Source organism: Haemorhous mexicanus, chromosome 18 (assembly GCF_027477595.1).
Source record: "Haemorhous mexicanus isolate bHaeMex1 chromosome 18, bHaeMex1.pri, whole genome shotgun sequence".
Taxonomy (NCBI): domain Eukaryota; kingdom Metazoa; phylum Chordata; class Aves; order Passeriformes; family Fringillidae; genus Haemorhous; species Haemorhous mexicanus.
In genome coordinates this window covers 303555-320523 of record NC_082358.1, presented here as the reverse complement: position 1 = coordinate 320523, position 16969 = coordinate 303555, and the positions used below count along the sequence as shown (strand labels likewise).

The following is a 16969-nucleotide window of genomic DNA, read 5'->3' as shown; positions in this document are numbered from 1 at the left end:
TTAATTCTGTGTTGGCTCGTTGTTTTTAGGGGTTTATTTGCTAAGTTTGGGGGGGGAGGGGGGGGGACTTCCCCCCGTTGCATGCTGGCTCCGAGGTTATTTGCATGCCCTCCGATATCCCCTCCTTTCACCGTCGGGTTGGGGGGGATGCCATCCTCCTGACAGCAGGCAGGGTGGTACTGACAAAAAGGGGAATTCTCAACAATAGGGAGTTAACGACCGACTCTTAACAGGTGATTACAACGTGAAGCTAACAAAGAACTCTCCTGTGCCAGAACTGGCTCAACTTGTAACTCTGCAACCTTTTAAAAAAATGAGCAACCCTTTTTTTACTCATAACAGGTGAGAAGCAAGCCCACTGTGCTCAACTTCAGGAGAGTAGACTTTGGACTCACATGGGATCTGCTTGATAGAGTCCTATGGGATAATGCCTTAGACGGAAGAGGAGCCCAAGAAAGCTGTAGCAATGGGGAACAAAGCGACGCAGACCCCCTTATGCATCCGAAGGAGATCCTTTTATTACAGAAATCGCACCTTTTTTATACCTTACCTGACATAACTGAAACCAGAGGCCTAACAAAACCTAACAGAAAGAGGCCACCCATTGGCTGGCTCGGCTGCAGTGCTGCTGTCCACCCGTCCTGTCATCCAATCAGCTTCCCGCTCATACACTGTTCATGCTTCCTCCAGCCAATCACAAGCTCGCTCTCAGCTGTCACTCAGCTGATAATGGCCTCTCGCCCCTTAGCCGATTTGCGGCCCTCCGGCTGCAGCTGGGCCTTTCCCACAGGGCCTTCTCGTGAGCATGAGCCGTATCAACTTTAACAGTTATAACCCGGTATCCTACATCAAAGTGGTTGATATTAAAGGATCCGCTCTTTGAACTCAGCAGCAGTGCATCCCAACAAAGATAAAGGCAGCAATGCCAGGAGTCCTGTATGGAACTGACAGAGGAAGTGACTAAACTTCATCAATTTGAGAAATTGTGGCAGTCTGGTGAAGTTTTCACTGACTGGAAAATATCCCCAATTTTTAAAAGGGGAAATATGGAAGCCTTGGGGAGCTACACCTGCCTGACTGGCTGGTTGGCAATTCTCTCTCGGCTGTTACATCAGTCATGGGCCAACTGTTTCCAGTCAAATTGTATCTGCTAACATGTAAGCTCTGTGCTTTGAAATGGTACAGTTTCCCAGTGCTGAGTGCCAAAAAACTGGCCTGAGACCTCTACTATTGACAGCTTTGATGAAATTTCAGGCTGGTGAATAAGGTCCTGCACTGGAAGGAAGAAAATGCTAGTTTTTAAAATGGACAATGTGTGTGGCTGGGAGAAATGATCCCTCTGACAGCTGATCCAAATCAGAGTAATAAAAAAGGCAGGTACAAGATGCTCTTATAAGAAGCAAAGCTCATACTAATGAACAATCAGATAGGCTTGCGCTGAGTAGGCATAGTAAAACCAACAAAGTGTTTGATTCTAAGTGTACCTACACAGGATCATTAAGCCAGATCATATCTGACAGGTTTTAAGTAGAGATTGAGATGAGGAATGAAGAGAGTGTTTCTGGGAGACTTTGTGAGGCTTCTTTCTCTTGAGCAGTTTTCTAAATGATTTGGAAACAAGATTTGTGGTTGACATGTAGTTATTGGAAAGGAAAACACAAAGTAGTATGAATCATTTAGCAAACTGAGTTCATTCATCCAAACCATAGATGAAGGAATAGGTTTAGAGGCTGTATTTATGGAATGGTACCTTTAGTGTCTAGAGAAGCAAAGAACCTTGGATTTGGGGTAATACTTCCAGACTAATGGTGCAGTAAAATTAATATTGCAAGGAGGAAAATATATTTATTTCACATGTGCAATTGCCACAGTGGATGCTGGTTTCCTCAAGCTTTATTTTAAAATGTCTTGCATCATTTTTCTTCCCCTGGTTGCATACCTAACACCTTTCTTCAGTTTTGATTTAGGTAAAGGAGACATAGTGTGCTCCCAGTGGTTTCGTAGTGTCTAATGAAGGAAAATCCCATTATTTTCTAATGTTTTTTTCCCTGTGCCTTTCCCCACATACATTTTACAGGAAAAACACTGGACATGGTTACATGATCCCTTGTCCTTTAACCTTCTATCTAGCAATGTTTTGCTTTCCACCTGATACTTTCCTCCTGCTGTTGGTAACTATCTGCATCATGCTGCTGACTTGTCTTTGGTACTCTTGGTCCCTTGGCATGCTCCTAATGGTCCACACAGTAAACCTTCACCATACTTCTTTTGAACAACAAAAAGTAATGTGGTGACTCATCCCATTGCACAAAAGCTGAAAAGTCTTATTTTTCCTCTGACCTGGTGTATTCCAGCACTGTCCCCTTGTTATTCCATACTGTCTCCCCACTGTGGGGTGGCTGGTGCAGCTTGGGAAGTGCTATGGTGACACAGAGTGAAGCCCTGAGCTGCAGATGCTCCTGCTACAGCTAGCATGCCCTAGGCAACCAGCTCTCCAGGGAGGCTGGCAAGCCTGGCTGTTGATGCCTCTGGTGACTTAAATCACCTGCTTTTCTGGGCTATGTCAGGGTGCATGGTGACAGCCAATCCTATCTATTGTCACTAGTGGTATAGAAAGGTGAATTACTGGATACTGCCTACACTTGCCTAGACAAGAAGGAGATATTACCTTGGCAGAACTGTTATTTTCAGGCCATCTATTATCATAAATACGAAATAGAATACAAAATCTGAAAACCGGGGGTTAATAGGGAGAGGATAAGCACGTGGGCTGTTGCCTGGGAGGGGATGAGAGTAGTAAAGCAGAATTTGGGAGTAAAAAGAAGGGATATACAGGAAAACAAATGGAGTGGGGATGATTGTGCTGCTGAGCAACCCCATGCTGGATCCCTCTGCCTCAGGAGAGCACAACTGTGACAATCTGTTGGTTTTCACCCCCTAAGAGAAACAGGGGCAAAGTTAACTGAGTTGCTGAACTCCAACATTCACTGCAAAAGCTTTCGCAAAAGGAAGCAATTATTTATTTTTATCCGTTTCTTGCAGAGGACTAAACAGGGATTTTTTCCATTGGAAAAGGCTGGTGCTGCTGTGCCTGTGTCCTTTGAAGCACAGTGATGGAGAACCCAGAAGAGTCCAGAGGTCCCTGGGCTCAGGGCTCTGCCTGGTTATCAGTGTTGGATTCAGTCAAGCCAAGGAAACAATCACAGCACGCGGCATCGGCTCCCAGGAATCTTTCATTTTTATTCAGCAACTTGGTCGTTCGTCAAGAGGTTAGAAACAGTCGCTCTCAGGGTTGTTTTCTTCGTTAGAAGTTCAATGCTCTCCCGGACTCCCGTTCCCTAAGCAACAGGCCTCAGCGGCGCCGCACGCGCAGTGCAGGCCCGGCCGCGGCACGTCCCCAGGGCCCCGGCCCCGCCCAGTCCGGGGCACGCGCCGTCCGCCAGCGCGCGACCCCGCCTTCCCCGTGCCTCCCGCCCGTCCCCCGCGCCGCCCGGCCCCCGCCCCCCAGCGGCGCCGCATCGCGGCGGCCATTTTGTGCGGCTGCGGTCGGTGCGCGGGGCTCAGCGCGCCGCAGGCCCGGGCGGGGTGGCTCCGTTCTAACCCTTTTTCTCGTACAGATCCCCTCGGTAAGAGCGCGGCGGCGCCCGGGCAGGCCGGGCCGCCTGCCCGGTCCGGCGCTGCGGGCCCGCGGCGCGGCGGGGAGACGTGGGGAGGGCAGCCGGGGGGGCGCGTCCCCGCGCACAAAGGGCCGGGCCGGGCTGGGCCGGGCCGGGCGGCGCCTCCCGCCTGCGGCCCCGGGGCGCCGAGCGGGGCCGCTCTCGCCTCGCTGCCGCCCGGCGGTTCGGACCGGCCCCGGCCCCTCCCCCGTCCCTGGCTCCCTGTCGCCGCCCGCGCACGCCGGCCCGCGGAGCTGCGCGGGCAGGTGAGTCCGTGCGGGCCGAACGCAGGCGCCGCGGGCCCATCTGGCGGGGGCGGCCGAATGACCTTGCGGAGGCGCCGGAGCCCGAGCCAGGGCATGGGCCACATGGCGGGGGCCGTGCCGGGGCCTGAGGCGGGGATTTGACGGGTGCGGCGGGGAGCTTTGCGGTCCCGTTGTCAGCGCGGGGCCCCGGCGTGTCTGGATCCCGGGGATGCTCAGGCGGGAGGGGGGGGGGGGGGGGTTGCGCCTTGCCCCGCCCCGGGGAATGAAGCGAGGCAAGTAGTCCGCACCTTGCGGGGAGGAAGGTCCCCGGTGTCTGCGGCGCTGCCAATGCTTGTTGGGTGTACCCTATAAACGCCAGCGGAGTTGTTGTTCAATAAAGTCTCTTCTGTTAGTAAACATCAGCTCCGTTAAAAAACCCCAAAACAACCAAACAGCAACAACCAACCAAACAAAAAAATACCGCCTCCCTCCCCCAAGATCTATAAACGAAAAAAAAAAAACCTTAAAACCACCCTTCCCTGAAAAACAAACAAACAAACAAAAAACCTAAATGAATTAATGTTTAAATGAGCCCCGGAAATGTGAGTTTTCTTTCGATAAAACCTCATGGCTCTGGTTTTACTCAGTCTTAAACTTACCTGTTACTCTTAGTGATTTATTTCCCCACCTTGATCTACTGGTGTTAGGCAGGCAAATCGGCTGGTTGTTTCCATGGTGGATTCCTCTGGTTTAATAATTTGTTGTGTGTCCAGTGGATGCTGGATCTTTCTGTACAGTGGACAGGGTGTTGTGGAGTTTCTCCGGAGAACTCCCAGAGATGTGGTGCCAGCTCTATGTGGGAACACCTGCTCTAGCCTGTGCTTGTCTAGTTAATGTGCTGTTGCGTATTCTGTTGATTGGAAAGGTTATTTTTGCCTACAGAAGGCATGGATGGTTTTCTTTAAAGTTGAGACACGTGACACTTGAAATTGTAGATGGTATTTGGTGAAGAAGTTAAACACAGCAGAGTGGAGTTTTGCTCCTATTCTGAATGCTGCCTGGTTTTGTTTGTGTTGTCTTAGTCCACTGCAGATTTTCAGCTTGTTTTCAGTGTTGTGAAGAGGAACCTGGTTGCTGTACTGGAAATCCATCTAATGATTTAGGTTTTTCTTCTAAATGGGAAATGCTGCTTGAAGCAGGTGTGGTTTTACATGAAATGGTGTTTCAGGTGATTGCATTTCTTTCTTTCTTTGTAAGCTGCTGGTTGACACTGCTATACATGAAGGTATATAGTTGAGTCCTTCTAATATAGGATTGCATGTTTCTTTTGAAGGTCTAATAAACAAAAGTCATATTTTTCTAAATGTGTTTGCCATTTTAATTTAAGTGTAGTTCTATCTTTCTCACTTGTAAGCCTGCCATTAATGTCCTGGAAGATATGTGAATAGTTATGTTTGTTTTGATTCTCTCTGTTAGGGAGTGTCTGAAGTGTTTGTTAGTACTTCTTGCTGTAAGTTCATTTCGGTAATGGTGCTTGTAACTGAAACCAGCCTGTTGGGGTTGTGTGAGAAGGAGGCAGTTATCTATTCTTAGTGAGATTCATTCCTCAATGGCTTTCCAAAGAATCACGTTTTTAGTGTGAGGTGGTCTGCCAAATAATGAAAGAGCAAAGGTTTTCCATCCTATCTTTAAATACGAAATACTTGTGTTGCCACTTAAAATGCTTGGCTTTTTTGTTGAGTTGTAAACCTGGGAAGATAATTTTTATACAGGAATGAAAAAAATGGACATTTGATGAGGATTTTGGTAATGAAATGGCAGATTACAAATGAAAGTAGAGTATCTTATGGGAGTTCTTGCTGTGTGCTCTGTGGAGTTGACTGCATAGACATGGCTGTGAAATGCCAGTTTTACCCAGCTAGTGTGACTCTTGAAGAATTCTTCAGGTGCAGTTCTGGGGTGGTTTTCTTAGGCATGGCTTACTTTACCTTACTTTGTTCAAGTAAGTAGATGCAAAGTTGGAGGAAGGAATACTATTATTAATGAAGCAGGGTTTGGTAAAATTTAGGGCTTTCAAGTATTTAACTCTCGTTCTTTGCCTTTGAAAGAGAGATTTTTTTCACCTATTGATGATGGGAAAATTTGAAAGACTTTAATACTTTCTGGTTCTTTCTATAGTCTTTGTGGAAGGCATATTTATGTCTTAAAGCTCTACAATGAAATTACCAATAAGTCATATAGAGATAATCTATAGAAAATGTGCCCTTATGATTCTTTTATGTTGCAGTGCCTTGTGGTGGTTGCAGGTTTGAAATTCTGTGTATACAGTTCTTTGTGGACTGTTACTGCTATTGTGTTGCCTGCATTGATTTTTGCCTCCATTTATTCTTTATTGCAGTCTAAAAGTTGGTTTTAATTGGTTGCCCACAGGATTGGCTTGGCTTCTGCTACTTGTTAAGAAAAAAACATCTGTCTTTGCAGGTAAGAGCTTTTGAATTGAAGACTTCTTTATATGCATATTGAGTATATCCTAAGAAACACATGAAGCTTTTGGAATCTGTAAATTTGTGTCAAAAGACGTGAGTCAGATAATCTGTAGCTTGTCTGCTCACCACCGGTGATGATGTTTTTGGCAATGTTTTTCTTGTAAACAGAATTTTCTGCCAAACTAATATTTTGTTGTTTCATCAGCATGTGGTAGTCTGGAACACTCTCCCGTTTATTTTGCACTGTTGGTAAATGCAGTTAGTTTGCTGCAAGCCCCAGGTCTGTGTGTTTGTAATTGTTGGAGTGTAGAAGTGTACATCAATTGGTTCTAATTAGCTTTTGCAGTATTTAAAGGGGTGAGATAGTTTTGAATTGGCTCCAGGATGACTATAACAGGTTGATTTTAGCCTTAAGTAAAAGATGAAACTGTAGTTTGCAGTTTTAACTTTTGTGAGACAGTCTTATACTTAAAATTCCTCCCACAGTACCAGTGTTCCTGCAGTTCTTAGTCTTCACTCAAGAATTGCCAGATATGTTTGTGTGTGTGTGTGTGTGTGTGTGTGTGTGTGTGTGTGTGTGTGTGTGTGTATCATGTGGGTATTGTACTTTAATACTTCCCAGGGACTAGGATGAATCTTCTGAACTTTTCTACTGCAAAATCCATACATCTTAAAAAGCTAATCCGGTGTGCTTACAAATTACCCAAATTATTATTATGTTATTAACGGGCACATTGATGAGATAAATAGTATTGTCATCTTTTACACCTTTTTTTTTTTTTCCAGTGTAACATCAACATTTTTAAAGATATTTCTGTCAAGACATGTTAAAATTCATCAAATGAGTTGAATCATGCTGGTTGTCACCAGCCTGTAAATCTCCAGCTTTGATCACAGCTTGCTACTGGGGATGGATTGTCCATAGTACACTTGTAGGATGTTGTCTTTCCACAAATATATGAAACACACAAAATGGCAATAAAACCCACTTTTGCCTTGAAGTACCTTTTTGTACTCGGAGAAAAGCAGGCAGCATGAGAACTGACAGCCCAACAAAAAGCCTTCAATGCCTGCTGAAATGGTGTGGCCTGTTTTGTATCTGAAGTTAATGTTGCCTCTGCATGTGCTTCTCTTTGCAAGTCAGCAGTGAAATACTTAAACAGGCTTTGCGTTTTCATTACTTGGAAAATTTGAGCAAGTGGGTTATTGTTTCCTAAGTGCATTTTGGAAAAAATGCAGTTTGTGAGTGTTTAGAAATTTAAAATCTGGCCCTTTTGGTCCTTGAGATTTTTCTGTAAATAACAGAATTGACACTACTACTTTTTCTAAGTATCAGAATTCTGAAAAAATGAAGCAGCTGTGTTACATGTTCCTTTGTCAAAAATAACTGATTAGTTAAGTCCTTAAAATTCTTTTTATTCAGACCGTTTTATTGTCAGCTCTTGCTTAACATTAAGCAAGCATTTGCTTAATACTCTGCATAGAATTAACTGCACTGAAGTCATTGCAGATAGGTTTTTTAGTAACTATATGCCTAAGCGGCTCTTTAGATTTTTTGTCCATAGTGGTTTAGTGGATCTGAATAGAGTCCTTAGTAACAAGACTTCAAGTACTCTCTTAGCATTTATTATGAAGTTTTGAATTTATTTTGCATTGTCCCAGAAGTAATGTAAATGTTCAAATGCTTGAACTCTTCTGTGACTTTATCTATCTCTGGGCTATAATAATTTATAAATGCAGTTATCTAGCAGGTGTCAGTTCTGTTAAAGAAAGTAAGGTGTTCCAAACCAGCAGACCTTATTACAAGGTCTTCCCACACCTTCCCAAGTTGCCTTTGTTCAACCAATGGCTATATCAGATTATCATCCCTTTTGCATTAAGGAGATAGCTAAAAGTAGTCTCCCACTTAACACGAGATGCTTCAAATGTCTTTAACTTCTGATACATAAAAAATTTCTGAAACTAATTTCTGTGTATAGTAGGCAGTAGAAGAAATCTAAACCTCCTGGCAAGATTTGCTTTTAGTGATATTCCAGTTTTGGAAGCATAGGTGCCAAGCCAGGGATGCTTTTAGACCGCTTTAGACCGCTTGCTTGCCTCAGGATCATCTAATTCAGAAGCAATCCTGTAGCGCACCATAAACCTTGGGTTTAAAATACTCTTTAATACAGTTTCTTTAAAGGTGGCAGAATTTTCATTCTAACTTTTATTTCAGAGATTGTCATCAATGCTAGGCAAATTTAAAATAAAACAAAAGAATCATTATAAAACACTACTTTTTAAAACAGTGCAGAAAGTCTTAGATATGTTTTTAGATGTTTTAGATAGCATAGCTAGCTAGTCCTTACTTTTTGTGTTTTTTTTTTCCTCGTGAGCAAGTTATTTTGTTGTTGGAAAATGATTGGGCAATGAATTTTATTTTCAGATTAAATTTAATTCCCTTATAAGAGCTAAAGGCAAGGATGTTGCTTCTGTTGCCTTACCATGGAGGTGAGAAAGTTGCTTTCAAAAAACATTGTCCCTGAAGCTTAGTACAGTAGAAGCCTTAATATAGTATAAGCCTTTCTGTTGCTGTCTTTCCTTGGTGGAATAGGGATTTTCTTAGTGGTGTGTTTTCTTTTTTTAAGGATGTTCTTATGTTATGAATGGCAAGTTCTAGTCTCTCTTTCAGGATGGTGCAGTAAGGAATCCAATATTCATGCACAGTGACTAAAGCTGCAGAGTGACTTTGTGCAAATGGGCTTGTTTGCTGTTTCCTTGAGGGAGAAAGGTCCTCCACACTTATCTGATGTCTGCTGATAGTTGTGGGACAATGCCCTGTAGTACCCCCCAGTATGTTGCTTGAGTTCATTAGTGTGTTGAAGGATTTAGCTCTGATGTGTTGGTCAACAGAACAAAATACTTACGGGCACATTTTAGTAATATGAGGTTCCATTACGCAAACAAAAGAATTGTTGCTTCTTCACCCCGTAGAAGAATTGTTACTCTTCTTTTCATTAAGTACTGGATTCAGCCTTACCTGATTAAATTATGGCTTTACCTAGTCATTCAAGACTTGTCTTCTCTAAAGTGTTGGGATGACCTGGACAAGCAAATGGAGCCAACTTAGAGATTTGAGTGTATGCTGGGATATAGCTGAGTTTCTGGGAGATGGTTATTGATTGTGGTTGGTCAGAGCTTTGGTAGTGGCCGGGAGTCTTTGATGCATAGCTTTGTGGTGTTGCATTGTGGCATCTTTTTGGACTTGGTCTTTAAGGTCTTTTCCAGCCTAAACAGTTCTGTGATTCTGTGATCTGGTTCATCCTTGATTTCAAATGCTGAGTTAATGCTACTGGTATATGACTTAGGGGAGCCTTGGAGGTCTTCCATAAAGGTACTGAACTGGCTTGTACCTAGGAAGTCAAGAAGTTTCAGAGATAAGTGGTTCAAGTGAAGCATGGTGCTGTTGCTGATGGTTTAGGACGAGAGACTGGCTTCCGAGATGTTGAATTGTGCTAATATTATTTAATATCATGCTTTCAGCCTTTGCTGAAGGTTTGCCTAAGTGTCAACTATCTAGCTTCCTCTTTATCTTCAACTTCTGATATGAGCTTGGACTTCTGAGGTCGCAAGGTAACTGTTCAGATCTAGCTGTTCAGAATTACCTTAAGCATCTACTAATGCCTGCTGTGGAGATGAAATTAATTTACTTACATCTGAGATGTAAGGGGGTCATGCTAGATAGAATATCTGCAACTATTAAAAAATACCTTGATTTTGAAAATTGTGAAGGTCATATATCTATCTAGATATGCATAGATGTTAATTTAATTTAGGTGAGGTCTCTGTTTTCACAAAAAGTCTGGGGCTAGTTTATAATAGCAAGGTTCAGGTCATCTGGACCTCTTGCTTTTGCTAGGAGAAAAAACATCAGGTCAGTATAATATAGATGCTCCCTGTCAGGATGTCTTGTGAGTCTCACAGTTGCTAGTTGTCCATAATGGGTTTTGTTCTTTACCAACCCACTGTTATGTTTCTAGTTGTCTTCACCTGGCAGGAGGTAAAATCCTTCCCCAGATTAAAGGGAACTGTTTGTTTCCCATAGCTGTGCAGAATTTTTTATCCATATTGTCAGGTATAGTGGATACCATATCAGGGTATGGTAAAATAATTTTATTTTGTCTGGCTAAAATACTCCTTTTGCTTACATTCCATTAATTATTAAACTACTGATGTAATAGTTCTGATTTTTGATGTTCCTTTGTTTTTTTTAACTGACACTTGTGGGTCTTAGTATAACAGCTATTTTGGAATTTCTAGTGCAAAATGTATACTGATTGTGTTGATAAATGTTTAATACTTCAGTCTGTATGAAGTAAACAAACATGAATAAGGAACTTGGAATATAAACACGCTTTATCTTTGCAGGATGTTATTAGGTGTATATAAACAAATATAGTAGATGGTGTCTGTAGGTAATTACATGGTGTCACAAACAGTAGTCTGACATGGCCGTTGCCTTTTCTCATCTGCAGGTGTGTGTTGTTTCAGCGCAGCATGGCTGTGGTCATCCGCTTGCAAGGTCTCCCGATTGTGGCGGGGACCATGGACATTCGCCACTTCTTCTCTGGATTGACCATTCCTGATGGGGGCGTGCATATTGTAGGGGGTGAACTGGGTGAGGCTTTCATCGTTTTTGCCACTGATGAAGATGCAAGGCTTGGTATGATGCGCACAGGTGGTACAATTAAAGGGTCAAAAGTAACGTTGTTGCTGAGCAGTAAAACTGAAATGCAGAACATGATAGAGCTCAGCCGTAGGCGTTTTGAAACTGCCAATCTAGATATGCCACCAGCGAATACTAGCAGATCAGGACCACCACCTAGTTCTGGAATGAGTGGAAGGGTTAACTTACCTACTACTGTACCTAACTTTAATAATCCTTCTCCTAGTGTAGTAACTGCTTCTACTACGGTGCATGAAAGCAGTAAAAACATATCCACATTTTCTACTGCCAGTATTGGCACTGCACCTCCAAATCTTGGGAGTACCTTTGGTAGTCCAACATTTAGCTCAACTATACCTAGCACAGCATCCCCAATGAACACAGTACCTCCTCCACCAATCCCTCCTATCCCAGCTATGCCATCTTTGCCACCAATGCCTTCTATTCCCCCTATACCTGTTCCACCTCCTGTACCCGCACTGCCTCCTGTTCCTCCAGTTCCTCCAATACCTCCTGTGCCCCCTGTACCTCCAATGACACCTCTGCCTCCCATATCAGGAATGCCTCCTATGAATCCTCCACCTGTAGCGCCCTTACCCACTGGAATGAATGGGTCTGGAGCAGCAGTGAATATGAACAGCGGCTTGAATCCATTGTTTATTGGTCCCATGAATCCTGTAAATCCTATCCAGATGAATTCTCAAGGTAGTGTCAAGCCAATTCCAATCAATCCAGATGATTTGTATGTCAGCGTTCATGGAATGCCCTTTACTGCAACAGAATCTGACGTGAAAGACTTTTTCCTTGGGCTCCGTGTGGATGCAGTCCATATGCTGAAGGATCATGTAGGTCGAAATAATGGAAATGGACTAGTTAAGTTTTTTTCTCCTCAAGATACATTTGAAGCACTGAAGCGAAACAGAATGCTGATGATTCAGCGCTATGTTGAAGTTAGTCCTGCAACAGAGAGACAGTGGGTAGCTGCTGGAGGCCACATAACTTTCAAGCAAACCTTGGGTCCCTCTGGGCAGGCACATCCTCCTCCCCAGGCTCATCCTAGGTCCAAATCTCCCACTGGACAGAAAAGGTCACGGTCAAGATCTCCCCATGAGCATGGTTTCTGTGTTTATTTGAAAGGTCTTCCCTTTGAATCGGAGAACAAACATGTGATAGATTTTTTTAAAAAGCTGGATATAGTTGAGGACAGCATTTATATAGCTTATGGACCCAATGGGAAGGCAATTGGGGAGGGGTTTGTTGAGTTTAGGAATGAAGCTGATTATAAAGCAGCTTTGTGTCATCATAAGCAGTACATAGGGAATCGCTTCATTCAGGTACATCCAATTACTAAAAAGGCAATGTTAGAAAAGATAGATGTGATTCGTAAAAGATTGCAGAACTTCAGCTATGACCAGAGAGAAATTCTGATGAATGCTGAGGGAGAATCAGGCTTGCCAAAACTGTGTGCGCATATATCTAATATTCCATACAATATAACAAAAATTGAAATACTTCAGTTTCTAGAGGGACTGGCAGTGGAAGAAAACTCTGTACAAGTTCTTCTTGATAATAATGGGCAAGGTTTAGGACAAGCACTGGTTCAGTTTAAAGCTGAAGATGATGCTCGTAAGGCAGAACGCTTGCACCGTAAAAAACTGAATGGAAGAGATGTTAATTTGCGTTTGATAACTGTAGAAGAAATGAGAGATATTGAGAGAAACCCAGCATCTCAAGGAAAAAAGATCCTGAAAATACCGATTCAGGGAAATGCAGCAGTGCCAGGAGCACAGGGCCCTGGTGGGGATGAGCATGCCTTCTTGGGGGGAAATGCTAAAGAAACAAATAATGGTCCTCCATTTAATTTCCCTGGTAACTTCAGTGGGTCTGGCACATTTGGTCCCCCTTTACCGCCACCTGGAATAGGTGGCTTTCCTGATTCTAGACCAGGAATACCAACAGTTGCAGCTAGTGGTTTACCTGGTGCGAGTATTGAGGTACCAGGTTTTGCCGGTGGTCCTGCTAATTTGAGTGGACCAGCAGGTTTTGCAGGGGGTCCTCAGACATTTGGTAATGGTCCTGGCAATTTAAGTGGGCCCCCTGCCTTTGGTGCTGGTCCTCCAGCAATTGCTAGTGGTCTTGGACATTTAAGTGGACCTCCAGGGTTTGGACCCGGACCAGGAAACATACATATTGGTGGACCCCCAGGTTTTGGAACAGGGTCTGGGAAGCCAGGGCCAACTGTCATTAAAGTGCAGAATATGCCCTTTACTGTTTCGGTGGATGAAATTTTGGATTTCTTTTATGGTTACCAAGTGATCCCTGGTTCAGTGTGCTTAAAATACAATGAAAAAGGCATGCCCACTGGAGAAGCAATGGTTGCATTTGAGTCTCGTGATGAAGCTATGGCAGCTGTTGTTGATTTAAATGAAAGGCCTATAGGTTCCAGAAAAGTAAAACTTGTATTAGGGTAGCTGTTCCTCAAGTAGTTGTAGAATAGATATTCATAGTGCTGTGACAAATGCATCTGGATTGGTTTTTATAGTATTTCCAGGATAGAACCTGTGGATTGTTTAAATTGTAAAGCAGATGGGTTTTGATAAGACAGAGCACTGGGCTAGCCGTTACATGAGAAACATTGCAAGGAGAGAGGTGTGGTGGATTTTCCTCGTACAAATATGTGGAGAAGCTGCACAGATTCTTATTCATCATAAAAGTTTGGTAAACTCTTCTGGACACAGTGCTTATTGAGAAGCTGAGATTGGTTTGACATAGTTTTGGATAAGGGAAATAGATGAAGCCAGTGAAGCTCTTCAGTGGTGTTCTTGTAAGCCATTGTAAATTAGATAGCTAGTTTTAGATTTGGTTAAAAGCTGGCTGAATTCGCTTTGTTCACAGGTCAAAGCTTTGTTTAAAGTCCTGATTTTATTCTGCGACTGAATGAATTCTCAGTGTACACAGATCAATTGCTTTGTGTATGTATCTTTATTTTTTCCAAAATTCTCACTGTATGAACAGTTGAATTATGCCCTTTGCTGATGTGTCTACCAAACTAATTCCTATGAGTATGAGCAGAATCGTTCTGTAAAATTCAAGCTGTTCTGTGTGGTATAACCTTTAGTTATTTATATATTGCAATTATAACTGTGCAGAATAAGACTTTTGCCACAAGTATAGCTAACCTCAAACATAAATCATATGAGTTTTATAGTACATTTAAAATGTTTTCAGTTGAAAATAATCATTATTGTTTAAGTAGCTTGATTTGTTAGGATTACACAAATCAGTTGAGAAAGGATCTTTGACACTAGTTGGATATTGGTGTTTCTCACATGTCTCTTGAACTCCTCATATAGAGTCTCTGCTAAGAGAACCAAAGTGGTGATTATTAGTAGAAGATTGGAGTCCATATAAAGTTTTAAATTAGGGTTTAATGGAAGAAACTTGTATCTTCAGCAACTCTGTTGTGAATTACTGCTGTGGGTGAATTCAGAGATAAAATTTATTTTTCTCCAAAACTTGAAAGTACTGAGTTTACTATATATTTTTGCAATAAAGTTGTGCTGTTGTATTCAAAGTCTGTAAAGAGTTGCCATTTTCTTTGTTGTGCAGTGAAACCTTCCATGGAAAAACAGATAAATGGAAAGGAAGTAATTACGCAAGTGAAAAGTAGAATTTTTTGGTTCGTCCTTGCTTGGCTTATGACAAATTTTAAGACTTGGGCATTGCCTGAAAAAAATCCTGCTATTCCCTGCAAATCATTGTACTTAAACATAGTAAACTTCAAACTGTTTTGGGGTTTTTTTGACAAAGAAAAACAGTGCTTTTTGGTGTTGCATACATGGAACACTGAAGTGTATGGGCAGGCAAAATTGAGAGGTGCAAGTGGCAACAGTTTTATTCATGTGGTGTGTAGGAGAGATTTGCAAACCTGTGCAGCGCTGCGTCCCGAGAGGATTTCACAGTACAGGAATCCATGGAAGGATTGTATAAAGGTGTACTTCAATAAAGAGGCGGTTGCATTACACAGATGCTTCTGTAATTCATTAGCATAATTTTGTTTTGACAGATTACTAGGTGGTCCCAACTTTGGAAAAGTCATGTGATTTGTATATACTGTTTAAAATTAAGCTTCCTGTTAATAAAACTGTCTGTCTCTGAAGCTTCATGTTATGCATTTCAACAGTCTTCGGGAGTAACGTTTCAACAGCAGATCTTTGTTTCTTTCTTTTTTTTCCCCGACAGTCTGAAAGTACTCTTCCTGATGTCAGAAAGATGTGTGTGATTAGGAGTAAAGTCAGTTTATTTTAAAATTTTGCTCTTTGTTTTTTAAGCAACTTTTATTAAAGTTTCATACTATATTGGAGTTTTTTGGGTGCTTGTTTCTTCGTGTTTCACATTAGAATAAAATTACTGAAAAGGAAAACCTTGGCTTCATTGTTCACAGAATTGATTTAAGATATTAGTGTGTGTTGACTCACCAAAACTGGTGATAACTGCTTTTTCAAGTTCAAATGCATCACAACAATGCTTGTTGTGAAATGTAATTAAACTACAGGTGTCTGGAATTAGATACACAGTTCTGTGTTACTGTCTTTTGATTTCACATCGTGATCCTCTTGGTAATGGATCCAAGGCTTCTAGTGTTTGTGTTAGACACAGCATATGCTGTGAAACATGCTTGTGTGCCTGTTCCTTTGGACTTGCTAAAAGTGCAGGTTTGTTTTGGAAAGCTTTTTTCTGATTCTTGATTTTTCGGTATGGTCTAAAGATGTTTCAGTGCTTATCTGAAAAAAAAAAGCACAAACCAGAAAGCCATGGGGGTTGTGAATGTTTACTTGGATTGAATGTTTAAATGGAGGATTTGGGGTGGAGCAGGGGCTCTTCTTTTTGCCTTTTAGCATAAATCAGTTAGTAAATGTCCCCTTTTCCTTAAGAGTAGGCTCTTGGAAAAAAATAGGAAGTCATAGCATGCTTAGGTTTTCTGTATGTATCAGAAACAGTACATCAACTCAAATAGTTACAGTTGATCCTTTAAAACATAAATAGAGAAAAGTTCATTATTAAGGGTCAATGCAAACTGTTTACTGTAACAATGTGGTTTCATGTTAGAAGTAACCTTAAACTGTATGTTGTGCTAAATTATGAGCAATACCCGTAGACTACATGTCTAGAGTTCATAAAATTGCTTACTTAGCACTTGTCAATATTCATGAACAGCCTTAAAAATAGATCCCATCTCCAATGTGGAAGGTATGAAACTGCCATTGGATATAACACCCCAAGCTGATTGCTAGCGAGAGGTAGCAATAGACAGAATCAGGTGATGGATGCTACTCAAATCCCAGTTGTTTTGACCTTGATGCCTGGAGTGTCAGGAAGTTAACATCCTTGATGTCCCGATTTCTCCAAATAATGGCAAGAAGGTACTTGTGTTTATATAACTGGCTAAGTTGATGTTTTTAGCAGTTCCTTATGTGTGTCTTAAGTGCTACTGCTGAAAAAAAAAAGTTGTGAATGTAACATTTTACCACTTGATTTGTTTAATGTATGGGGTTTTTTCCACCATAAATAGAAATGAATGCAATTAGTCAATGATAAAATTGTGACTTAGATGAAAGAATTTCATTAGTTGGGTGACAGTGGGTGACATTTTTTTTTTTTTTATTACCAAATTTCAAGCAATTATCCCTTAATGTCACAGATTTTGTTGGCATTCTGTAATATCAGCATTAAAACCAGTTCTTAACCAATTAATTGTTGTCATGGTCTGAATGTAGATTTATGAGATGTTTGAGGCTTTTTTAGGTTTAAAGAAACCTGAAGGATGCTTTATTTTAAGTAGCATTCCTTTCATAGCATGTAGTATTTTCCTTCAGT

General features: G+C 41.9%; 2 protein-coding genes across 3 annotated transcripts in view; both read left to right on the top strand.

Moving 5' to 3' along the window:
• Window positions 1-3500: 3500 nt before the first annotated feature.
• RBM12 (RNA binding motif protein 12) lies at window positions 3501-15455 on the top strand. Of its 2 annotated transcripts, none has more exons than XM_059862464.1 (3): window positions 3501-3626; window positions 6332-6382; window positions 10902-15455. In XM_059862464.1, exon 3 carries the CDS (start codon window positions 10924-10926, stop codon window positions 13561-13563), a length of 2640 nt encoding a protein of 879 aa, XP_059718447.1. In that variant the 5' UTR covers window positions 3501-3626; window positions 6332-6382; window positions 10902-10923; the 3' UTR covers window positions 13564-15455. The 2 variants fall into 2 exon arrangements, with proteins under 2 accessions (XP_059718447.1, XP_059718445.1); XM_059862462.1 differs by having other exon boundaries at window positions 3570-3626; window positions 6300-6382.
• Window positions 3568-16969, top strand: part of CPNE1 (copine 1) — a 43332-nt gene continuing 29930 nt past the window's right edge. Inside the window, 2 exon segments of the mRNA XM_059862465.1 lie at window positions 3568-3626; window positions 6300-6382. The gene's annotated coding sequence lies outside the window, so the exon portion shown is untranslated.